Source organism: Emydura macquarii, unplaced genomic scaffold, assembly GCF_026122565.2.
Source record: "Emydura macquarii macquarii isolate MOO-44397 ecotype Brisbane River unplaced genomic scaffold, CSIRO-AGI_Emac_v2 contig_2846, whole genome shotgun sequence".
In the NCBI taxonomy this organism is placed as follows: domain Eukaryota; kingdom Metazoa; phylum Chordata; order Testudines; family Chelidae; genus Emydura; species Emydura macquarii.
The window spans coordinates 4767343-4794506 of record NW_027132983.1 but is presented as its reverse complement, the minus strand read 5'-3'; the positions used below and the strand labels follow the sequence as shown (position 1 = coordinate 4794506).

The following is a 27164-nucleotide window of genomic DNA, read 5'->3' as shown; positions in this document are numbered from 1 at the left end:
AGTTCTGGACTGTAGATATGGTACCAAAAAGAAATACCACAAAGGGACAAGGCAGGACATAAGGAGACGTTAAGGGACTCATACTGTTTTCCTTCCCTGTATCCTTTACTGTAACATATTCCTAGATTTTTTCTGAAAGGGGAGAGGGATGGTGTGGAAGGCAAGTGAGGGACACTGTTTGGCTGACAAAGGTGAAGAAGCTATCCCTTTTCATCTTCTTCCCCTAAGCTGTTATAACCTTCAATGGTACACCATCCTGATTCCCACCAAATCACTCCTTGTGACGTCTATCCCACTGCAACTGGATTCCTCATCATTCACTTTAAAAATGTGGTCCCCCTGATGTTCTATTTTTAGGACTATTGCACAGAAAATTGAAATACCAGATGCAATTCTGCTGTACCCAGCAAATGTAGCAAATACATAGGAAGCTAAAGAAGTTTTTTTAAAAAACATGAAGCATAAATCAGACTAGAGATTGGCTCTGCCACACTCAGATTATATCCATCCACAAGGACAGGCTGAGCTCCTGGAGATCACCACCATTTTCTTACAGCAAAAAATTAAACTCATACACCTGCGCTAGCAACAGCCAGCCAACTGAGGAACAGTAACTATAACTCAGAACTGCTTCAGTAAGCTCTATTGTGCAGTTATAGCCCACCCCCAAAAAGCTCATATATCACCCCCTCACCAAAGTGGACAAATTGGTTGAAGGAATAACCTGATATTAACATGGAAAGATTGCCTGGCTGTAAGAGAGCATCTGAAAAGCAAGTAGAAGTCAGATTGACTATGCTCCGATCCTGCATTTTTCTTAAATATACAGGTTACACTGGCTCCAGTGGCAGTTGCATGTGAATACAGAGAGCAGAAGCAGGCTCTGGGCTATGCACAGAGTGTAACATTTATATTTATTTTGGAAAGGTTTTTGTTGGTGGATGGAGAGGATTGGAAGGAGTGGACAAAATCCATTACAGGAATTCAGGGCTATGAATATCAGCTGGCTGCCACTACCCCTCCTCACAGCCAAAAGCCAGGTCTGGTAAGACCTGGGAATGGAAAAAATCTTTAAACCCCTTCCATGGCAAGGTCTTCAGAGTTGGTTGTAAATTAAAACCAATTAGGCCCAGATTTTAAAGGTATTCAGTGTTGCTCCACTCAAGTGCCGCAAGACCTAAGTGACTTAGGAGGCTAAGTCTCATTTTCAATAACACAGACACCTAGGGCTAGACCTACAAAGGGATTTAGCGCTTATGCCAGCAAAAGTTTTGTCGCTCAGGGGTGTGAAAAACAAACAAACAGAGGAATGGCTGATATGGGACTAAAAGAAGAATGACACCAGAGGAGGAGAATTTCAGCAGAATTTTTTTTAAATCATTTATGGGAAAAATTATATATAGTTTCCTGCAGCAACAGCCAAAATTATTTCATGCTGTGCTATTAGTGAAAAATACTCTAGGGGTATCTGATTGGACCTCTGGCTATCCGGATTCCAGCGAACACCTGATGACGGCACAAGGTCTCACATGAAGGAAGTGGGTCGATGCTTGTGCCCATTATTTACAGAGCAACTTATTCATCCCTACTACTGACTACAGTGGTAAAGAAGCATAAAAAGTTGTGTGCTACCATTGGTTAATGATAACATTATTAATAATCTCCATGGAAAATTACAAGACTCGTTTCAACAAATCAGTTACTCTTGAGTAATTGTACTCATTAGAAATCTTAACTGTAAGTGCTATTGTGAAAAAGTAACAGAATAGGTCAGATACAGGATGAACAAACATTTGGACTGATGAACTCTGTCCACCAAAGCATTTGGTTTTCCAAAGAACAAAGATAGAAAGAAGACCGTATAGTACATTTCTGATGAATAGCTGCTGTTTCTTGCATGAATGATTACCTGTACGGCAAATGTACCCAGTACAATAGTGCAAAATATAGGGTTTCTAAAAATGCCATCAAAAACATTCCTCTCGCCATGGATTTTGCGTGCGTTGATTTCATTGAATAGCTGCATCATGACGAAGGTATTGAAGATAATGGTGTAATGCTCAGAAGGAGGAGAGTGGAGTGGTGCGTTCCTACCACTGTCAATCTTAAACATTTTTTCACCTTAATGCAAAAAGAATAAAAACAAAAAGTTTGTTTCTGCTATAAAATATTCAGCCTTGATTTTGTGTTAGTATTCCCAGTCCCTCCCACTGACTGCCTCCTTTGTCTTGTGTTGTTTTTTAGCAGCACTGCTTCCGCAGATACTACAATACAGGCACAACTCCCAACCCAGTGAGCAAAAGAAATACAGAATTCCTACTGGGAAGCTTCATAATGTTGCCTGTAATTCAGTGCCTCCATGTACCAGCTCACATGATTTTCTATAGTGTTTTCTCTCTGATCAGGTAGGAACTACTCTAAAGAGTCATTTTTTTCATTTGACTTATTCAGAGCTGCAGACTTGCTGACACTGCATTTGCCATGTCTAAAATAATTAGCAGCTACCATCCTTCAACAGTCTCTGCATATTACCTCCTAGTAAGTCATATTTTTGACAGTCAAGGATATTAACTAAAAAGAACAGCAGTTACACAACCATCCCTAGTTATAAAATGATTTGTTTTCCTCAGCTCTGTTAATCTGCTTTCTAAGCACATAATAGGAAATACTACCTATTTAGATAACAGAAGAAAAAACTGATTGGGTAAAGGAATGATTTGTCAATGTTAAAAAACAACAAAATGCACCCTATGAGCAGGAATTGTAGAAGTTACATAACACTTGGAAATACATCTACACACTTACTTATTCACTAGATATATACATATCACTATTCTGAACACACGTACACCTATATATAAAGAGAGACTCTTAGACTAAGGACAGAGCATTAATATATATGAGTAAAGAACAGAGAAAATAAATGTACAGAGGGACTTTTGCTGTGCAGCAAACTTTAACAAACATTTTGTTTATACCAAACATCATTTACTTAGACAATATTTTCCGGGCACTCACTGATATTACTGTTTGAATGAGAGACGTGCACCTCAGAACCAGTTATAGCTCTGCTTAAAACTACAGTAAGGTCAGATTCTACCAGTAGAGTCATCAGAGAACTACTTTGCCTTTAGATGTTTGAGCAGCTCAAGTGGAAATCAATGGGAATTGTGTGCCTGCATCCAAAGGAAGACTTTGGCCTATAGTCTTTTGACATAAAAAAAAAAAAGTTGTGATAGCATAAATGTAGCATTATAACGTTACCACAGGGTGAAGCTAAAGATAGATTGAGAGAGCAGAGACTTTTAAACACAAATTACATGGCTGTGTTTCATCATTACCAAATAATGAAGATTATGAAAAGCAAATGAATTTCTGCTTAAATCTGATTTACATTTTTCCTCAACATGACTTTCAATAATTAAATCTTCAAAAATTCCATTTCACTGCATTACTTCATTCCAAAACAAGTTGCAACTTCATCTACTTCTATTCCATGGTAGCAGTAGATCCTAAGTTTCCATTGCCCACTCTTTTACAAAATCCATTAGAAACACAGCAGTTTTAAATTTGGTAGGGCAGATCTGGGGCCAAGACACAATTTTTCTGTGCGGCAGTTTAACTGAACAGCACAATGGTTTCTGGATTTATGACACTAAAAATAGAGGCAACCAGAGTCCAAACACACTTATAACATATTTATTGCCAACTTATAGCAAAAATGGGAAAGGAGGAGGACAGAGAGAGAACTTGATTTGCTGAACTCTTGTACAGAAGAACAGTTGATCAGAGAGTGTAATTTAAACAGTTAATTTATGAATCTGGAACTTCCCTGTACATTACCGGCCTTGGGAAACTTAATAAAGCACATCAAATGATTCCTAAAATTTCACTAAAAAAGTGTCTAGCCCTTTTCCTTAACGAAGTATTCCTCAAAGTGTAACATGATTACAAGGAAGCTTACTGGGAAGGAAAGAAGCTAATTTTCTTTTTACCATGTACAATACAGCAGATCTTCCTAAATCTCACAAGGGAAGCTGCTGCATTTCCTAAGACTCTCAGGGAAAGGGTTGGCTGTAAGCCTCCTAAAAATGTGAAAGGAACTGGGGAACCTTCTTTCCTGTAGGCCTTCAAGAGGGGTCCTTCTCAGCCTTGGGAGGCTCATTGGAGGGCCACCTATAACTCTCACAAAGCATACAGGATGTTTGACTTTCAGATGCATCTATTATGAAGGCTCATGTGCATAGTTTAGATAATCATAGGCTGACAAGCTTATTACGCTGTCTATGGGCCACCAGAATCCTGCAAACCATATGTACTAGATGGGGGACATTTCTCCACTTCAGAAATTTAGCGGGCTCATCATGGGCCCCTCTCTTCCTATAATAGGCTTGTCAGCCCCCCTGAGCATCCAAAATAGGCTCACAGCTGTAGGGAGGAGTCTGAGCCTCCTAAGGCTTGCACATACATGAATGTACATTCACAACAACTTACGAGGGAGGATACTACATAGCCTGTAAGACATACACTTCAGGCCATCAACAAATGCCAATTTAATAGCAGTTAAGATTTAGATAAGTTCATAGAGGATAGGTCCATCAATGGCTCTTAGCCAAGATGATCAGGAATGAAACCCCATGCTCTGGGTGTCCCCAAGTCTTGTTTGCCAGATGCTGGGACTGACAACGGGGGATGGATAACTCAATAATTGCCCTGTTCTGTTCATTCCTTTTGAAGCATCTGACATTGGCCACTGTCAGAAGATAGGATACTGGGCTAGATGGACAACTGGTCTGACCCAGTATGGCTGTTCTTATGACATATTGTCATGAACACAGTACATGAGACTCAAGTGCTAATTATCATCATCAGGCCCTTGAGCAAATGCACTAATACATATAGAGCAAGAGTGGCCATAATTCTCCCTTGGTTATTCCTTGCAATGAGAAACAGTCCTTTTCCTCCACTATATTTCCTTGATGACCCTATTGTAGGAGAAAAGCATTCATTCTCAATAAAACCTGACTTAGTGTAATAAATTAGCCAGTTTTTTTTTCCTTCCAGTAATCAGAGGTATTACATCTCAGAATCGAGTCTACTGTGTGGACTAAACAGATTGTAATTACTAGCTTGTTTGTCTTAATTATCCAGAAGATCAGCATTCTTCCATGACAAATGCTAACAATATTGCTAGTTCCCAAACTGAAGTGGCTTTTCGTACTAGGATAACTTGAATCTATACATTTCAGAGTCAACACAAATAGAGCATTAAGTTTCCTAACGAAGAGGACAAGGCTTGAAATGCAAGCTTGGGAACAGACTGACCGGTTTGGTTAACACCCATTCTGCTCTAAACCTTTGCCAAAGACTTGAACCTACACTTTACTTAGCATTCCAAAAAGCTTGATTAAGCAAACCCCGTATTCTTACCAAGAAGATATGAAAGGTCCCCAAATGATCCCCTACATCCCCATCAACCTCCGGTTAGGATTGTTCCATCTCCCTTATCTCTTTTGATCCCACTGCATGGCTCAACACCTGATGCATGTCTCAGGTGAGCCCTGACTGATGCTTTATGTAAATGTTTGATACCTTGGAACATGCAGTACATTTTGGGGCATATGGCTAGAGATCAGTTCACTTGTGAATGAAGCAGCATCAAGTTGTTGCAGAGATCTAAAGTGAACATAAATATGTTCTTTATCTTACCAACGAAGAGGAGCGTAAAAATGAGAGTGAGCTGGTAGACAGCATGGCCCAGAATGTTCTTCATCATGGTACGTGATATAAGAGGCTTGTTTCTGCCATATGGTTTCCTTAGCAGTAGAGACTCTGTAGGGGGTTCAGTGGCCAGAGCAAGAGAAGCAAAGGTGTCCATAATTAGATTGACCCACAGCATCTGTACAGCTTTCAGCGGAGAGTCCTTAGGAGACAAAATAAAATGTAAGGTCTTTGCTTTGCTAAAATGATAACTGACTCAGCCATTTCTCCCTTTCACACTTGATGTCTTATTGTGCTATTGCAAGGCAGTAACAACAGAAAGGGCATGGAGCTGAGCAAAGACGAATGATCAGATTTATCTCCAATCATTTCAGAGAGCAGCATTTGCAAACACATCCCTTTTTTTAGCATAGCATTAATTCACATCTGAATAATCTGAAAAATGCAATGTACCCTGGTGTGCCAGCCCATTTTTTTATTTATTTTTTTTTATTTTCTGAAAAGAGTCAGGTATGGGTGACTAAAAATTAAAGACTATCAAAAATGTTTTCCTGGACTGGGATAGAAAAAAACTATGTAATAACTTAATTAAAAAAGATCAGGTTTAATCTGAATGTATATCTAAGTTACGTCTATATTTGCTCTAGTACACAGTTTGTATTGCCTAAAATTGATCAAAATCTTGGAATAATTCAACGTGAGATTTTCATAAATTCAGAATTTATAGGTAATTTTTAATTATGAGAAATAAAACACATTCTACAACTCAGATGTGAATGGCATGTACTCGGCATCCTATTGAAAGCAAGTAGGGAACAAAAAGATTGATTCATCTACTAAATCATAGCAAAAGTAATTCAGAAATATGAAGCAGAACGATCATGCTTTTCATCAAAAAATATTCACTGGAAACCCAACCATCAGCATTAGAACCAAAGTGTTAAAAGATTTTGGTAGGATTAGGTATTTATTTTCCAGACTAGATTAGCAACCACTAGAAGGAGCTATTTGCTTATTTAATCTGAGAGGGAGACGGCCTAAGGTCATACCACATAGGGTGTTAGATCACATTACTTACAAACAAAAACAAACAATAGCTTAAAATAGATTTCAAATGAAAATTAAATGACAAATAGAAATACATATTAAATTGTGCTTTGGCTAATCATCCCTTCTCAGTAACTGTATGTCACTGGACCAGTTGTAATGACATAATTGTGATTGTTCCTTGCTATAGATCTTAGAAGCTGAGGTAGTTTTTTTTCTTGTAACTCATATGAATAATTCTAGTTCCTGTGCCGTTAGTGTGAAACTGAAATAGGTAGCATTAGTGAAATTTGTTTTCAGATTCAGAGAGAGTTGTACTTTATTCATATCTGAGATGGGTAGGAGAATTCTCAAAAGTAATAGGAGATAGCACTCTGCATTTCATCACACAACGGGGATAACTTACAGTGTGAAAGTTTGAAAATCACAGTATTATTGTTATGCACCATATATTTTCTGATGTGGTGCATTGGTGAGGCAACGAGTGTCGGAATAATTTACAGATCAAAATCAATGCCATTAAAAACACTTATTTGAAACGTGCACTTTTCTTGAGAGATGTAAATGTTTATTTTTAATGAAGCCTCCTCATTTTATATCAGTTTCAATGCCAAGAAGCAATTTCCATTAAGGCTCCTAACAGCACTTGGAGACAAACTGTAAATATTTTGGTCTCTGTGGTTGCTTGAAATTACAGTCTTGATCTCACTAGGGACCCAACCATTTAATTTTCCTGCACATAAAGAAACTTGCATTTTAAAAAAATCTTCTGTTATGCACTGTATTTAAAAAAACATATTCAGGTTTGGCCTTCTCTTTGGGGACCAATCTGCTACTTTCAAGATGGCAGAAGTTGTGGTATGCTAGGGAGCAGAGAAGGATTAGCCTAAAGAAGATTCTTGACTTCCTGGCCATGGAGAGCACTAACTGGGCTTATCAGGAGGAGGATTCAATTCAGACATCAGTCAGGCAGCTACAGTAATAGGAAGTGCTTGTGTCTGTACGGATCGGGGGGAGGAGTTAAACAAAAAAGATAAACAGGACTAATTAAATCCCAGATTTTGTAGTAGAAGATGGTTTTACCAGCATGGAATGGCCTAAAACAGTGGTGACCTTATGCTAGATGGTCTGCTGTCCTGGCTTATGGACCCCTAGTGCCGAGGGACCTAACATATATAGAATGGGTTTTTACTGAAGAATTTGCCATCTCATATTTTCACATTTTGTACAGTGAACAAGTGTGCTACACAAGCAGTTCCTGGTTGGAGATAACTTTGGAAGCTGGAATTGCTGCCTCAGATGTTCATCCCCCCATCAAGAGACATTTGTAATAAACAGTCATGCCAAGGCCCCAGCTATTCCAGTGACTAATGTTAAAGACAGTTTCTCTCTTTGACCCATCCTCTCTAAATCACACAAGTGTAACTAGCAGTCGTCAGTTTTGGCAGCAGCATGTTCTCACCACTTCACTGTGCCAGTCACCATGAGTTGCTAAGGTGCCTCTAATAATCATTATTATCTGCAGAGCTGCACAGCTCACTCAAGTGTAAAACTTCATCCTAAACTCAACCCAAGCCCAAACGTTAACAACCATTAATTTGGGCAGCCAGCATAATGAAATTTCTGCTGCAACTCTATCTGATTTCTGACTAGTTGGTGGAAACTAAGCAAAATACCTATCAGAGATGGAGTTCAGTCTTCTATTACAGTTTTTATTTAACTACGCAGCACAAGAGCAGGTAAGTGCCAGTCTTTTGACGGTCTCTGGCCACTGACTAAATGGCTAAAGAATCCTCTGATCCGGTAAGTGAGATTCAAAATAACACATTATCCTGTAGCCACTGATGACTTTCGGGAGGAAAGAAGTTCACATTGCGAGCCACCTGAGATCACCAATTACTTGTCAAGTTCTTTTCCATTTGACCTTGGAAAAGGTTACTAGTTGCCTAAAGAGAAAAGTCCCTCATATCAAGTGATGTTACGCTTTATCTTGGAAAACACTTAAAGTACAAATCACAAGAGGCTGGCAATAAACCACAAATCTATTGTGACATATACAGCCTCACAAATTTTAGAGCTTGTTATTTTTGAGTTAGATGACAAGCTGTAAGGGGATATAAAGGTGTTTTTATCCTTACCTTTTAACTCCCACTTGTCTTACAGCACACGTACACACTCGCCTACATGAGCATCTTTAATGGAACAGTGGCTATTTTGCAAAACTTTTTAAAATGTTGAAACATTCTCTAGGTACAAACATTTTTGCTGCTATTCCTAGTAGATACTAGTTTAATAGAAGCTGCCCCCTCCATTAAATTCTACTTGCATACTTCTTGATAGTTACTTCCAACCTTCAGGTGATGAATACAATCTAATTCTATTTACTGTGCAGTATTATCAACTGAAAGTACAGAAGACACCTAAATTGTTAAGATATGTCAAATGCTGTTGTCTACAATGCTAGAGTGTATCAGCTCTACATAACATGTAAAATAATACCTTATATATGTCTGAAGACTCTTTTATCCTCATTATACAGGAGCTGAAGTGTATAGTGACAGCTGTACTTTAGGTAGTGTTTCATTTCTAAAGTAAAGTACTTTTAATTTTTGCCAAATATTTAGCCTCTTCAGCTGAGATTTTCAAGGTCTAGACTTTGCCAAAATATGAATTCTTTTTCAAAGTTCAAGAAAGACTCATCAATTTTTTGCATATAAAGTCTTCAAAATATACTTCTTTGCTCTTTTTAAAAAAATTTAACCTTTTACAAACAGCTACAAAGCCTCAACTATTTAAGATAGAAACTTAAATTTGGCAGCGAGATACACCCTAGCTTAGGCATTTGCCTTATGTTGCTCCAGTAAAATTCTGTTTTGATTTGCCTGAACGATATGCATTTAAAGATTTATTTTGTGCATGCACAGAATTTCTTTTAAACAATTACAAGAAATAACGTCCCAGTGTTCTCTTGCCACTGTTGGTGCCTAGGTAAGCAAGCTTAGTGGAATTTTTGGTCTTGGAAGGGATGTATGGAATTCCATGGGATATTTGAGGGTATGGAGTCCTGCCTCATTCAATGCACTACAATTCACAGTAGTTTAGGCAGGGCTCCACAAGAATCTCTTAGAAAGATGTACACTGAATGAGCCAAAGACTCTACACCTAGTGAGCAGAGAACAAGATGAGAACCTGCGAGTCTGGACTTCATTAATCTACTGAAATCAGTAGCTTTAATTTTAATTTACCATCAGTGTAACAGAGCAGATCTGGACAATTACTGTGCAGAAAGGACGGTGTGTAGCAAATCTGCCACAGTGCATCCAGACCCCAAGGACACTGAAAGCACAGGCTGGACAGTGCACAGTGAATGAGGCAACAAATACTTGAACTAGGTTAATTTGAAAAGTGAGGTGTGAGAGAGAGGCATGGCACAAAAGGTAATGTCCAAGGGAAGGAGAGGAAAGACAGCTTTCAGGCACTTTTGCATGATCTGGGTTCTGAGCTTCTGCAAGGGCTGAGACAGAAACTAGCATAAATTAGGTCACTCCCAGAGATGCTCTACCTTACAGCAACCTCCCATGATTGCCTACGTGCTACGCTGCAGCTCAGAGTTGCCATGGCACTTAGTGTTCTGCATGTCTTCTGTCACCCCAGCATGCCCCTTGCACTGGGTCCATGAGAGTGCTCAGCTCCTATACTGGCCCATTGCCACTTCTTTACAACCACTACACAACACTGGAGGCCATATATGAAGGCTACAATCTGTCTCTCTAGGTACATGATGGGGATTGTGTTATACACTGGTAAAATGAGGCCACCAACAGAATAGAAATACAGTAGATTCTCTCCATCAGCAACACTCTACAGCATCATTGTTTAGGAGAATTGCTTAGATAATACATATCCAATTAATGATAAAGAGCATCGAACGGAGAAGAAATACCTGAAGTGGGATTTGGCTAGGACACCACTGCCACAACTGTTGCTCTTACAAAAACGTCATGAACACTTGTAATGATTGCAAGTGGTCATGACCTCCATTTTGCATCATTTGAAAGACACTTTCAGCACTAGAGGGGTTTTTTATGACTTATGAAGACATTCGTTCAGTAAGAGAAGAATCCCATATCTTATGCATCTCCGGCAGCACTTAAATGCTCCTTTAAGATCTCATTTAATTGCCGTCTATGGCTACTATCCTGCAGTTGGATCTTTGTACCAATTTGTAGCCCCATTGACTCCACTGGGACTCCATGGGGATAAGAGTCTATTACCTGTGCAGATGAAATTGCTGGATCAGGGTCTCTGGGTAATTTATTGCAGACATTCTCAAAGGGGGGGGGGGCGCGAGATGGATCCTGGGGTGGGCCGCCGGGCTGAAAGCGGGGCCGGGTGGCAGGTGTTGGGAGTGGGGGACCCTTTGGAGGGGAGCAAAGATGGGAGGCTGCTGGGAGAGCAGGGGACACTTTGCGCTGGTGCTGAGCACACTCCCCCTGTGGCTGCTGCTGCCACTGCTCCCGGCAGCCACCTCCCGCCACTACCGGGCACACCGAGCTTCTTGTGCTTCTGCACAGAGTCCCTGCTCATCCTTCTGGTGCGCTCACTTTTGCTTCCCACTGGGGAGCAGGACAACCTGGTCCTGTCCCACTCCTTACTGTGGGGGAGGGGCAAGCTGAATGGATGGGGACGCATGACATGCCGCCGGCTGCCTCCCGCAGCACCACTGCCAGGTCTGCTTCCTGCACTTCTGCTGCCGTCCCTGCTCCCCACGTCTCCCCTGCCACTGCTGCTGCAGCTCCCGCCCCTGCTCCCTCTTTATTTCGGAAAGTGGGGGGTGTTTGACGGAACACGATTGTGATACAAAGGGCCACGGGGAAGCTCCATTTAAAAAGTTTGAGAACCACTGATTTATTGGACCTAATAATAAGCCCAAGACCACATGGCTGCAGGCTACATGCGGAATGATAGAAAATTAATAAAAGTGGGGATTTTATCTTGTCTATGCCTTCTTTAAACAGATATGCCAAAAGCCATGAGTTAAATTAAAAACAAAATCTTTCATGCTCAGGAATCGACATTTATAACCTTGTGTGGAAGTGCTGAATTGCAGGGAATTTTATGGCAGAGAACGATAGTGTAAAAGAGATACCAGTCTCATGAAAGTAACTTGTTAGCATGAACCCGAATGTTAACCTAAGAATATAATTATATTCTATATACATGAAAGCAGAGTGAAAGGTGTAGGAAATGTTTGCTGTATAGGGAAGTCCTTGTCAAGGTCACTGAAAGCTATGCTTGCTTGCTTTGGAAACAATGGCTTTTAGCTTTCTTTATTTGTTCATAAGATTTTAAATACTTCAGTCAAATTAGTATTTTAAGACCAGTGTAAAATTTTCCTGTCTTTGTACCTATAAATGTGCAACCTGGCTACTGTACATAAGATTTTTCAGTAAGGTCATGCATTCTGTATCAGAGCTATTTTTATAACAACCAGAGGGGACAGTATGTAATTTTTAGTAATGCTTGTATGAGGCAAGCACACAATGCCCTTTTCATGGATTAGGACCTTTGAGTCTGAACATCTAACATAATAATGTAGCATCTTCAGGCAAGTTCCTTGTTGAATGAGATGGAAATAAAAGAGCTGCTTGAGATTGTCAGTAATCAGGAAGCGGCGTTCAAACACGGGCACACCACAAATCAACTGCAGTATATTTGCAACCAATTCTCATTTTAAATCTTTTTTGGAATTTCTCTCTCTTTGGATTTGCTATTTTATTGTGGAACTAAACAATTTCATATGGATTTATTTTAATAAAAATGTATTAACCTTGGGAGGTAAGTTTATTTTTAACAGAATGGTTGTACATTCAAAAGCATATGACTGTGGTAAATGGGTATGAGGGAGCGGGGAATATCTAGTTACAGGTCACTTGGGCAAAACTGTTCTTCATTATGTACTTTTAGAGCCTAGTACAATTCTTGTTGGAAGCCAATGGAAAGACTCCCAATGCCTTTGATAGAATTTGAACAGAGCTCTTGAAGTGGTAGGGGGAAAAACAACCACTGAGCGTGCTCAGTGCACAATTTTCAAACATTTATCATTTGTTTATTTGAAAACATCTATTTTCAAATGCAACAAATTAACTACCCACACAATAATGTTTGAGTTATCCAAGCACAACAGGGAACAAAACTGTTTAAGAAGTGAGTTACATTTTCTTTCAGGCTCACCAAGTAATTGAAAAATTGCTGGAGACCAAGCATGAGATAATTAATCCTGCAAGAATTTTTGGGGATAAGAATAATGACAATGACTGAAAACAGGGATTTAAAAGGAAATGGCCACCTCAACTTCAACCAGAGCAATAATTCACTGTCTACAATGTTCGTATTTACCTCCTCTCTTTAGTTACCAGCCATTATCACTGACTGCTAAAAACATTCTCTAAAATATTCCTGATGGGAAAAGGCTATGTCACCCAGTCTCTGCCTCCTTCTCATCCACAATATTCCCTGTCCTCCCACCTGACCATAGGCTCAATTGTTACTCTAAGGCATAGCCAAAGCATGTATCAAAATGGAGGTGCACCAGCAATTAGAGGCATTGTGCTAACAGAAGAGCAAGGGGACTGTTGCTACTCTGTTTTCCTTTGACAGGACAACAGGAATGTCACCTGAGGAAGGTCATTTCCACTGACTTCTGTAGAGCCATTCCTGCTTCCTCTGATGAATCTAGTACTGCCCACGGCCCTATGCTCACACAGTCCTTGTGCCCAGAGGGGCTAAATGAAAACAATTGTGTCCAGTCCCTGTGAAGGTGCCCACCAGGGCCAGTGGGGACTACCTGAGACCTTTCCAAGTACAACTGAGGCCTGAGAATTTAGAAGAGTCAGTTGGAAGGTGCTCAACCTTTCGGCTTAGAGACACCAGGCCTCAAGTTTCACGTAGCGATTCCATGACTGCAGTGTAAGCATACCCCTGAAGCACAGTTAATTATTTATTGATTGTTTTGCTCAGAGGTGTGTGTGTCAGAGATGGAATTTACCTGCAGTGACAGATATGTATATTTGTTTAATGGATAGTAAGAGGAGCTGTCATGTTCTCATAGGTGTGCATTTCTTCTATCAATCTTAGGAGTCTGTAACAGTACCCATCTCCAGTATATACATCTCCTGAAGATTTTTACTTTAGGGATGTGATGAAAACGCTAACAACAAAGTGCTTTACTTTTTAATATCGGAGGAAGGAAACTCGCATGCTCCATTAGCTATCTACACTCCCATGCCCCTTGCTGAACAAAATGAGACAATTAAAAATAGGTATGTTTTCTGAAAAAGTAGTGATGTTGAAGTGGTGTTCAGTTTGGTTTGTTTTTTTCTTTGTGTTTGATTAGACAGGTACATATGTAGCCTTGCACATAAGTTGTGTCTAGGGCTGCATCTTAGAGTACGTCTGACAGCCAGGGTCAACAGACTTGGGCTCACATAACAGGGCTAAAAAAAGCAGTATAGACGTCCCCATTCGGGCTGCAGCCCGAGCTCTGAAACCTTAGAGATCTTCCAACACAGCCATTAATGCACATATGAATATGTAGATCTCTGCTGTAAGGGTGAGGAGAGGCACAGAAAATAAATATTTAAAACATGTCAGATGCCTTAGTCCTTTAAAAGAGTGCGTAGAAAAGTTAGGGAGGGTATTTGAGCAAGTGACAAGTCCTTTGCTGAATGGCACAAAGCTGTTGAGTTTTCTCCATTTCTTATAATGGGTAAAGGTTCAACAAGATTGCTAAAATAAGGTGCAAATGAGGATAGCAATATTAGCAATTAGAGGGGATTATTCCGGTGAAAAAATTATTCAGAAAGACATAATTATTCCTAGAAAAACTGCTTTCTAACAATACTTTAGGAATTCAGAATACAATATTGATCAGTGGAAAGCATCTGTTGAAAAGCTGATGAATTTGATATTTGGCTTTCTGAACTATCAGGCAGCCAAGTATCCGTGCTTCATGTCATCTCTGCAACTCAGCTTACCTGTGTAATACATGCCCCAGTGAAAGCCACAATCACAGCCACAACGTTAACAGTAAGTTGGAACTGTAGGAACTTGGAGATACTATCATAGACGTTACGGCCCCACATTACAGCCTTCACAATGCTACTGAAATTATCATCTGTCAGGATAATATCTGAGGCTTCCTTTGCAACATCAGTACCCGCAATGCCCTGGAAAAAATTGCAGAAAATGATAAAAATTAGTTATGGGAAAGAAAAAGTAATAGTAAGAAAACAGATCCTTAGATATCCCTTCCCACAGCACATTTATGCACAGACCACAGAATGAAATAATAGTAATTGGTAAGTACATTCTGCATCTTGGACATGTTGCGTAATTGGTTAGAAGGTGTGTGCTAGTAGAGAGCAAGGAGATACCTTGTGATGAGCTATCTGAATGTTTTATGATAGCAAGCTAATTACCAACTGATGTTGAATAAGGGAGCTAACATTGATGGGTTGCTGAAGTTCTGCTGCTTTTTTGTTTTTTTTAAATATGCATATACAGAATTGCCAGAACTGGAATTGCACAGCTCAGCTTGAATGCAGCATCTATTATGTTGTCAATTTCTTATGTTTTCAGATGCTGTTGACGTAGTGCCACAAAATGTTGGGGAACTAGTAAGCTGTATTTGGAGGTGGATTTTACCATGCCAAAATAACGTCCTATTAAATAGGAGAATATTCTTCCTGCTCCACCTTGCTATCAGGCAGAACACTGAATGCACTTTCCTCTACTGCAGTGATCCTCAACCTATTTACCATTGTGTGCTGCATATGCAGCTCTCTCTGTATGGCCTGAGGATGTCACATGAGCTCCCACTATGTTTGATTGGGCCATAAGTAGCCCGTGGATTGAGAACCACTGCTCTACTGGACATTTTCAAATTCATTTTGATAAAATTCTTGCAAAAATTAGACCAAGCAAAATTCCTCCTCTCTTCATCACAATGTGTAAAAGTGGATTCTGGAACTGCATTTAAAAATCCTCATGTACTGATTCAAGCTGTTTCCAGAAAGTTTAAACTTCTTCACATGCTCCTTGCTTCCCTAAATGAACAATCATTGAACCATTTCACTCAGTGTATTATATAAACAGAGAAACTCCCTTTAAGCAAATCTATGATGCAACTAAAATGACATATGGCTATGTTCAGGGTTATACCATTGCAAAGCCAACATCAGCTTTTTTAAGTGCTGGTCCGTCATTGGTTCCATCACCAGTTACTGCAACAACCTGCCTCTGCTCCACCTGCGTGCTGTCAATAATACCTGAAAAATACATTGACAATACATTTTTAGCAACAGAAAAAAAATCACCTTAAGAATAAAAAGCTCCATTTTGAATCAAAAGGACATATCCTGGGGCCCACAGAGCATAACAGATTTAATTCTCAGGGGAAATGGTGTAGTAAATGATGTAAGTGACTCCTGACATCTTTACTGAGGATCATACTGGGGCTGATCCTGCACCCATCAAAGTCATTGGCAAAACTCTCATCAGCTTCAACAGGAATAAGATCAGACCATTATGTGCTTCCTTATGAAAGATAAAGATTCTACTATTTGAAACTTTGTTTTACAGTATAATCCAGTGAGGCCCCAATTCCTGATTAACTTAAATGGGACTTGAGTATGTCCTTAAGTGCCTTAGTGAATGAGGACAGTCTTAAGCATCCTCTTATGGCAGATATAAGTGCATTCCTAAATCAGGGCCTTAATTGGGACAGCTGTTTTTTTGGGATGTCTCCCAGGGAAGAAGTTTAGCCTACAGACCAAAATGGCAGTGATGACTGCTATTTCCTGGAGCTATATTAGGATTTTTAAAGAGATACATTCAGCTCTGCCAAGCACTGAAGTGACAAATAAAGCGATATGAACTAACTAAGAAATTTTGAAGTAATATATTTTAGGATAATAGAAGTACAAATAATAATAATAATGCTTCATATTTCTCTAGTTCCTTGCTTCCAAGGATTTCAAAATGTTTTATAACAGTAATGAATTAAGTCTCATCCCACCCTGATGCAATATGAAAGTATTTTCCACACTCTACAGAGGAGGAGACTGAGGCAGTGATATTAAATTACTTGCCTAAGATCACATTACAGAAGCACTACAGTTTAGTCATAGGACCATCCTCACCCCAAGTTTTATTTTCAAGTTTAATTTGGAGTATATGATTAATTTTGTTTATTGCCTGGATAGTGATGTATGATACCTATGCTGAAAAAATGCAATAATTAAGACCTCCATCACAGAGTTAAATCTCTTCGATTATAGGATCTAATAAATATTAGTTATTGTACCACACGTGTGTATGCTATACATTTATGGTATTTAAAACAAATTTTCAAATTTTGTTATGTTGAACATCAAGATCTTAAACTTTATAACAGCCCATAATTTTCTTCTGGTTATAATGAATATACTACATCTAATATCTTTAATAATAAAGATGATACTAATTCACTAATAAGACTTATTATTGTTATTAATCATTGAGGTATCATTTAAGACAATCTTTTATTAGAGACTGCAAGTGGGAATTGCTTCACACAGAGGAATATGTGCTAGATCAGACATAGAATTAACCCAAGGGAGGTATAATAGCATGAAGCCTAACTATTTAAAAATAACCGTTGCCCTAAATTACCAAATGAAGAAGGGACAGGAGTCATTTAGAAGGCCACTATCCAGATAAAGCGTAAAACTTCCAAAAGCATCCAAGTGACTTAGGAGCCTAATTCCCATTTTCAAAAGACTCACACATTGAGGAGCTAAGTCCCATTGATTTTCAATGAGACCTAAGCTCTTTTGACAATTTCACCCAACCTCCATATACTGTATCTCAAAACTAGGGTTTGCTCCTCCTCCCATTGAAGAATGGGAGTTTTATCACCAATTTAAATATAAGCAGAATCAGATCCAAAGTCCTTACATGTGTTAACAATTTCTCAGATTATTAAAACTAAGTTTTATTTTAATTGATTTTACTTTTCATAATTTATTCTGGTGGTTTAATCTTTCCACTTAAACCATCGTGGATGATGAAACTAAATCAGTGGGTCTCAACCAGGGGTTGCATACCTCTGCGATACACACAGAGGACTTTCAAAGTAATATCATCTCATTTAGATATTTGCCTAGTTTTACAACAGACTACATAAAAAACACTAGCGAAGTCAGTACAAACTAAAATTTCATACAGACAATGATTTGTTTATATTGCTCTATACACAATACACTGACATGTAAGTACAATATTCATATTCCAATTGATTTATTTTATAACTATATGGTAAAAATGAGAAAGTAAGCAATTTTTCAGTAATAGTGTGCTGTGACACTTTTGTATTTTTAAGGTCTGATTTAGTAAGCAAGTAGTTTTTAAGTGAGGTGAAACTTCAGGTATGCAAGACAAATCTGACTCCTGAAAGGGGTACAGTAGTATGGAAATGTTGAGAACCACAAACGAGATGAGTCAGTTTAAATCTCCCTTATAAACTCACTTCTGCCATTCTCCTGCATTGACTCTAGTTGGCTTGCATGAGTAATCCCTATCATTTGCTCCCATTTCTTTAGCATGTGTTGTCATTTCTGTCATTATACTGTAGACCCTTCTTGGAAGTTGACATTAATAATTACAAAGTTCCGTTCTTTCCTTTAAATTAGCTTAATTTCTATTTCTCACACTCTAGTATAATGTTTCTCAAAGTGCAGAGCCCATCCAGAGTGGACTAGCTGCGGGCGGACAGGGAGTGAAGGGTGGAACCCCTCTTTCAATTGTTCTTTCATTTAAAAAAATAATACGTTTCTACTTACTTTAATTAAAATCTTCAAAACATGAAGAGGGTGATACCTGAGATTGCAGAGAGCCTGAAACAGTAACTGGGATGTGAAATGTCTGGTCCATTTCAATGTGTGCTAAGTCAAATGCCAGTGATGATATTTTAGATGTAAATATTATTAATAGCGTCACTGCCCATCAAAGCATGTAACATAAGCTCCCAGTGTGACGCTGTAGTCAAAAGGGCTAATGCGATCCTTGTGTCCAGTTCTTGTGTCTACAAGTAGGATTTTAAAAAACTGGAGAATGTTCAGAGAAGTGTCATGAGAATGAATAAAGGACTAGAAAACTTGCCTTACAGTGACAGATTCAAGGAGCAAAATCTATCTAGTTTAACAGAGAAGGTTAATGGGTGATTTGATCACAATCTATAAATACCTGTATGGGTAACAAATATTTGATAATAGGCTCTTCAATCTAGCAAAGAAAGGTATAACAAAATCCAATGGCTGGAAGTTGAAGTTAGACAAATTCACACTGCAAATTAGACATACCTTTTTAACAATGAGAGTAATTAACCATTAGAATAATTTACCAAAAGTCATGGTGGATTCCTCATCACTGGCAATTTTTAAATCAAGATTGGATTTTTTTTCCCCTAAAAGATCTGCTCTAGGAATTACTTAGGGGAAGTTCTATGGTCTGTGCTATACAGGAGGTCAGACTAGATGATCACAATGGTCCCTTCTGGCTTTGGACTCTATGAATCTATGAAAAAGGGATAAGAACTGTCATAATATGAAGATCTGCACCAGCATTTCCCAAAGGAGAGCATCCACGAGGGAATAGCTGTGGGAGCAGAAGCTATAAAAATTAAATAGACTGGCCCTTTGCAACAGATGATGGAATTGTAGGGGGCATGACTGGTTTAATTGTCCTGATGGGGAGCTCTGCTTGCAGGTGTTTGGAATACACTGCACTAACATACTGCTGCAATGTTTGGATTTCCAACACATTAGGGTAAAGTTTAAATGAAAAAAATATATATTCATATTTTTTTCATTGGAATTTATCTTTTTTAAAAGACCATTTCAGTTCACATTCAGTTTTATAGCTCAATTTGTTTGTATTTCATTAACAAACAGGGCCTAGACTACTGGAAGTTTCCCTTTTCATCACACTAATGTAATCCCTTTTATTTGACACTAAACTTCACTACTACTTTTATGTACTATGTTTCATAATAAAGATGATGAAGTAGAACCCAATGATTAATCAGTAGACAAAAATATTTGCCATAGAATACTATGGCTAAAAATGTCAGCAGGGATCATTTGTGACTACTCAGTTTATAGGAAAAAAGGAAGGATTTTAATGCACTCTTAATTTAATTGTGTTTATTTCGATAGTATAAAAAGCTTACCAAGGTTTCAGACTTTCAAAAGTGGTTGTGAAAGTCTACTGATTCAAGTACTGACCTCTGTCCTCACCAGGGGAAAATGATAATGAAAAATTTAGTACGGGTTGGATGAATGGACTATAAAATGGATAGAGAGCTGGCTAGATCATCGGGCTGAATGGGTAGTGATCAATAGCTCAATGACTAGCTGGCAGCCAGTAACAAGCAGAGTGCCCCAGGAGTCGGTCCAAGGGGCCGGTTTTGTTCAACATCTTCATTAATGATCTGGAGGATGGGGTATATTGCACCCTCAGCAAGTTTGCAGATGACACTAAGCTAGGGGGAGTAGTAGATACCCTGGAAGGTAGGGATAGGATACAGAGTGACCTACACAAATTGGAGGACTGGGCTAAAAGAAATCTGATGAGGTTCAGCCAGGACAAATGCAAAGTCCGGCACTTAGGACGGAAGAATCCCATGCATAGCTACAGACTGGGGACCAACAGGCTAGGCAGCAGTTCTGCAGAAAAGGACCTGGGGGTTACAGTGGATAAGAAGCTAGATATGAGTCAGCAGTGTGCCCTGGTTGACAAGAAGGCTAATTGCATATTGGGCTGCATTAGTAGGAGCATTTCCAGCAGATCGATGGAAGTGATTATTCCCCTCTATTCGGCATTAGTGAGGCTGCATTTGGAGTAGCGTGTCCTATTTTGGGCCCCCCACTACAAAAAGGATGTGGACAAGTTGGAGAGAGTGCAGCGGAGGGCAACAAAAATGATTAGGGGGCTGGAACACAAGCCTTATGAGGAGAGGCTGAGGGAACTAGGCTTGTTTCATCTGCAAAAGAAAAGGATGAGGGGGGATTTAATAGCAGCCTTTAACTACCTGAAAGGGGATTCCAGGGAGGATGGAGCTAGGCTGTTCTCACTGGTAGTAGATGACAGAACAAGGAGCAATGGTCTCAAGCTGCAGTGTGGAAGGCCTAGGTTGGATATTAGGAAAATGTTTTTCACTAAGGGGGTGGTAAAGCACTGGAATGGGTTACCTAGGGAGGTGGTGGAATCTCCATCTTTAGAGGTTTTACGCTGCAACTTGACAAAGCCCTGGCTGGGATGATTTAGCTGAGGTTAGTCCTGCTTTGAGCAGGGGGTTGGACTAGATGACCTCCTGAGGTCCCTTCCAACTCTAATCTTCTATGAGTCTATGATTTAAAAATAAACAAAATAATATTACTTGTGATTCCTTCCAGCCTTAAACTCTATGAATCTGTGAACCAAAATTTTGAGACTCTCATATAATTAGCCACAGACACAAAGAATCTTCTAAAGTTATAAACAAAGGGAAAGAAGTTCCAAGGACAGTCATTGTATTGCCTAACAGAAATCTATTTGTTACCCTTCGTAACCTGCATATGGCCCTGTCTCATGACTGGTGTATGGCATGCTTATATAAGTTGTACTTCCCAATTCCCTTCTATTCTTCATTATCTGAAATGGAGAACAGTGGACCCATGGAGAAAAAGCCACTTTATTAATACTATGGCTAGCCCAGAACAGTTCACCCTTATAGGCGTTAGGTCAATGAACCACTAGAATGCTACAGGAGGAAACGAGATCCTACTGCAATGCCAATGATTTTGATAATGTCATGGAACAATATAATCACCAGGTGTCAATGAAACTGAACGACAGGAGATGTAGGGCCAATGTAGAGAACAAGGATGTCAGTGGTAGGAATCTCAGTCCAAGTCCGTTTGACACTTGCATAGATTCCTTAGAGGAATACACAGCTTCTATGAAGAATATGAGAAGATCTTTCCTTCTCATTCAAGAAATCAGATGAAAAAATCATGACAAAACCGGTTCAAATAGCAAAACCACCAGTAACTTGAATCCCATAAAGGACAATCACCATACCCAACGCTAGACCTTTGTGCGAAGTTCTCATTCTACTCTGTGGAAAAGATAAATCAAATATTGGATAAACTATCTGGGACAGATGATCCCAGATTGGACAGTAATAACCATCCCACTGTTCTTGTTAAAGTTGAGGCTTATCATACACCCAGAAGCATTGAAAGTTCTGAACAGAGAATGGCCACTCCTTCCAGAGCGAATTTTTGTTTTTCTAAGACTTACTAAAAGTCAGAAAAGAGAAACTAGGCTAAAATCATCACTGAAGGCAATCTTCCAACCTTCCTGCAGAATGCAATCATCTGTCCCTTTCTCAAGAAACCAACAATTCCAGTTTGCATTGAAATGACATTTCAGTTGCCTACAGATCAAGTAACTTTAGCACAAGGACCAGAAAGGGAGAAGAAATGTGTAGACTCTTGGTGGCATTTGGCTAAGACAGAGTCTGTAACTACATTTTGAAACTAGTGGCAGGTTGGGGAGAAAGGTATTTCAGGATAAATAGATTTTGTGGTTTCCCGACTAAGCGAAAGAAACTCAGATGAGGGGGTAAAAGTATAATGATTAAAAGAAGAATTTTCCTTGCTAGGACCTGTCACAGCAGTTCTCTTTCTCACTAATGCTTCTGGAAGAAAAAATAAATCTTTTCATCAATTTTAATGAGGCTATGATTTCTTGACTTCCAGAAGGGTGGGGTTATAAAATCTGCTAGTCAAACTGCAATTACTGAAGAATCCAAGTTGACTAAAATTTCATAAATACTAGAATTTGAATAAATGGCTAATTCATTTTGATTTTTATAAGGTCTAATGATTAATTTGTGTTGTCAATGTGTTGCAGTGGATTGCCTTTGATATCACTAAATAAGTAACACCATTAGCTGTTACTATTTAGTTATTTATACTTCTTTCTTCACCTCTTGTTATTAACACACCCTTTGATGTTGGTCTAATAATTTTTCAAAAACCCATCACTAATGCTATTAGTCTCTCCAGCCCACCATTCCTTTGCAAATTACTGAAATCAAACTCCCTCACCACCTGACATCTGCAAACATTCCTGACCCTTCACAATCAGTCTCCAAAGTGAGAGCATGGCAAGGATAAAGTGCATTAGCCGCTGCCCTAACTGGCTATGAACTGAGACCTAATCTCAATGCATATATGAATGTACTACCTCTCTACAGCCTTTATATGTTGATTGCAAGGTCCTGCTAACTCACTTACAAGGTTTAGTAGGAGTGGGCTTAGGAGTAGTTTAAAGGCTTCAATCATTCCTCTGAAAAACAAGCAAGACAACTGTGATAAAGAGCACCTCACGCTCCAGAACACTCAGATGCAGCATCCTCTAATGTTCAATACTTTATTCTCTTATTTTTAACATTTGCATGTGATATCATGGAGACGCACTCTGTTACAACCAATACCCATCGTTACATCTTCATAGAAACATACACCACCAATGCCATCACAAAGATATGTCAAGTGCCTGTGAGAGATAAGCACCTGGATGAAAAACAGCTAAATCAAGCTTAACGCAGGTAAGGCTAAAGAGATTTGGTAGGAAGATGGAAATACTTAAAGGAGCCTGACAGGACACTGGTTTCTACCTCGCATCAAGGGCATTTGTCTTCCATTTGACAAATTAGCACCAAATATTGGGGACTTGCAGAGCTAATCCTAGTTACTGAAAGGCACCGTGGTGAGAAATACTGGGAAACTAACCCTTCCTTTTGGACCAGCATCTAGCCACAGTGATCCCTTTGCTTGTCAATTTCCATATTAAAACATTAAAATTCACTCTATCTGGTGCTGAAGGTGGAGACTCCAGTTTGCATGGCACACAGTAGACCATTTCCCAACCACCGACAACACTTCAGACCCCATTATTGTTTCATTATTCACTAATAAGAGCCAATCAAGTTTCTCATCTAAGTCTTAAAGCTCTCACTGGGCAGGGACCAATTCTCTCTTCATGAACTGCCTGAACAGTTACACTCATCTAAGACAATGCAGCTGAGGGAGAAGCTCACAAGAGTTGACAGTCAGGCATTTTTGGTGGAGAGCCAGTGATTGTGAAATGGCCTACAAAGGGAGACCAGAATGAGCCATTTTCAGTACAAGATCAAAATCAACAAGTTTGCAAAAGTCTTTCCTTAATAACTGACGAAGAAGAATTAATAATAAATATATTTGTGTAAAGAACATAAGGACAAAAGCAGGCACACACCAAGAAAAGGTGATGAGCAAAGGCCACTTCATGTGAAACTTATCTATGGTACTGTGTTTATAGCAGCTGTTACAGTGATCATTGAAGCATACCCATAGGGATGGAACCTGAAAGAAGCCTGATTCAGAGAATGGGTACTTCCTTACAACATCACTGACTCACAATTGCTGTAAGAAAATATTTTGATTTCAAATGCTCACTTTTAGAGTAAGAAAAACAATTTATGGTAAACACTTTAGTCCAGTCAGATTCTTACAGAGAGAGTTTTAACACAAAGCTCCACAAGTTACAGAAGAAGAACTCCAAGACACATGTGGCTTCCCACCCGAACTATCTCCCCTTACATATCTCTGACCTGAACCCCTCAACATGATCTGTCTAACAAGTTATGCTATATGTGGCCGGAAGCAGTCACTTGTGCAACACAGGACAACAAGATTTTACACACAACTTAAAATGAAATATATCAACTCTCATATCTCCTTGCTATCATGGAGTTGTTAGATCAAATCCCTGCTGGATCGTATTACAGAGAATATTAGTCAGCAAGTGTGTCTTCCATTTAATTTACAAGTAAACCCCTTTCCACCCACAGCTTAGATCAAAGGCACCGACAAGTGGAGCCTCAGGTTTCACTTCATTGCTGCACAAATGCTACTTTATTTTAACGAATCTCATTAGAAATACCACCCTTAGAGCTATCTAGAAGATACTGTTTGCTTTAAAAGAACAGAATGGATTGGGATTTAGTTGTCTCTTCCTGGGTCTGCCAATAAATGGAAAATATTGAGAGACAAGGAAAGCTATAAATACGAAGATTCGAGGTCCACTTATATTTAGGTACTATTGGTGCAGTATGATTGATCACCCGATACATATTTATTTTTATTTCTTTTACAAATTTAATACAAGCAATTGTATTAATACATCTTCTTAAAATATCTTCTCAGCTCACTTCAACCTTTAAAACCCTATACCTTTCCTAACTTTTAATCTTTTACAGGCTCTTGGCTAATAAAATAATAATCTGGAGCTTTTACTTAAAAGAAAACTTGAAATAAAGTCATTTAAAAATGGTTAAAATTAGTTGCAGTTAAAAACCTTCTTCCCACAAGGCCCACTGCCAATTCTTGTGGTTTTACAATCACATTACATTTTTTCTACTCTGCTGCTATGTGAATGACTCTCAGAAATAATAGGGAAACTGACAGACTGGAAAGAGAAACAGTGAAACTGACTATTTACAAGAGTACTGCAAATCTAGAAGTATACTGACAAAATATAAAAAATATTTTTTCTCTAATTTTTCAGTTATGTTCAAAATGAGTGTCAAAGTTACAAAAACGCATAATAAAAGTGTCATATGCTAACCAAAAATGATTTTTGCTGGGCAGGATTGTGGCAGTTAAATAAAAAGTGCTCCCTGTCTCCAGCAGCTATATGTCATTAAAAATTAAATATAAAAGTTCGTTTTGTGATGTGTGTTTCTAGCCCTAGAGCAAACCTAATGCATCAAAGAAGAGAAAACTCTCTCTCTGTATCTCAAGTGACTGAGAATCACATACTTCATAGCAAGAGCACCAGAACTGGCGAACATTTAAATAATTTCCTGTAACTTTTAAGGACCCTTAAAGTGTTATAAACCAAAAAAATTCACATCAGTGAAGAGCTGCTCTTAAACTGCATTGGGTATATAATTGCTTTTTCATTTGACCTCATCATCATCTCTAAAATGTTACCACCACCACCAGTTATATAAGGCATTGTGCAGTGGAGTATCTCTTTCAAAATCTCATACTGCACATACAGTAAATCTTGTTAATATTTTGTTGTTTACTACTCTTCAACTCCACTGATTTCATTTTCTCTACTGATGATTTCATTTTCCTCTTAGAGGAAGCTGTCTCTAATGATTTATTTACTTTAATTTATGACACACCCAATACACGACTTCCATTCGAATTTAGAACTAGGCACCTATATTGGGCTCCAGGGCAGTGGTTCTTAACCTTTCCAAACTACTGTACCCCTGAAGCCTGAGTCCCACCCCCACGGGGCTGAGGCATGTAACTTAGTTTCATGGCGCCCCTGTGGCTCCAGGCAATTGCCTTTCTTGCCACCCCCAATACCAGCTCTGCACTTGCAACCCCTCTAAACCCCCAGGTTAAGAAACACTGCTCCAGGGTAAGATTCTGTCTTGTATTTCAGAAGTGCAGCACAGAACTTGTGAGGGCTTTAAGCCACCTTTGCACCATCCCAATTTTGGGCTGTTCTGGGGGCCTAAAAAGCATCTAGCATAATGTAGTCCATAATTCATAATCCTGAAAAGCTAAATTACAGCTGTTTGTATCCATCTTTCGAGGGGCAGCAGAGAAGCCCAGAGATTCCATCACGCTGCGTTCCCATCCCCGACACATCCCCTACGCCAGACTTTAGAAGCGGGGGAGGGAGGAGTCTTCAGAAGACAGTCTCCGGCTTTCAACTTCAGTTCCAGTGTCAGGGGAATTCTCTTCTAGCCAGAACCATGGCTTTAAGAGATTATTTACACCACACGCTGGCTCTTTTACCCAATATACTGAGACTGGAGTGAAGGTGAGAATCACCCTACGTTTTCTAAAGCACCTAAGTGATCTAGAAGCACAAGTCACATTAATTTTCAATGAGAATTATGCTCCCTAAAATCATTTAGATGCTTTTCAAAATTCCACTCTAAATTCCTTTGTCAACACTTAAATATACAATCACATTAAAAGCCAGCAGCTATTCCTCATCCACAATCCGAAATACTTTAACAAAGATTACATCAGAGCAACCATTAATGCCATATAACACATATACCAGCCCACATCACGGCCCTTCATCCAACAGCCCGACTGTAGACACAAGCCTTGGATCTGTTCTCAAGATCAACAGATACAGATTTCAAATCAAGGAAGCTGAGCGGCCTCCATGGACAATCCCCTGCAAACAGTACCTGTCCCACTCTGGAGAAGAGGAGGGGTAAGGAG

At 39.2% G+C, this 27164-nt stretch overlaps 1 protein-coding gene across 2 annotated transcripts in view; it reads right to left on the bottom strand.

The window, feature by feature from the left end:
- Nucleotides 1–27164, bottom strand: part of LOC137166402 (plasma membrane calcium-transporting ATPase 2-like) — a 348197-nt gene that overhangs the window by 28538 nt on the left and 292495 nt on the right. For both annotated transcript variants that reach the window (XM_067568107.1, XM_067568106.1), the window contains 4 exons: nt 15991–16097; nt 14805–14996; nt 5710–5923; nt 1910–2121 (listed from right to left, as the gene is read on the bottom strand). In XM_067568107.1, coding sequence (XP_067424208.1) covers nt 1910–2121; nt 5710–5923; nt 14805–14996; nt 15991–16097 — 725 coding nt within the window. The remainder of the gene's footprint in view (nt 1–1909; nt 2122–5709; nt 5924–14804; nt 14997–15990; nt 16098–27164) is intronic.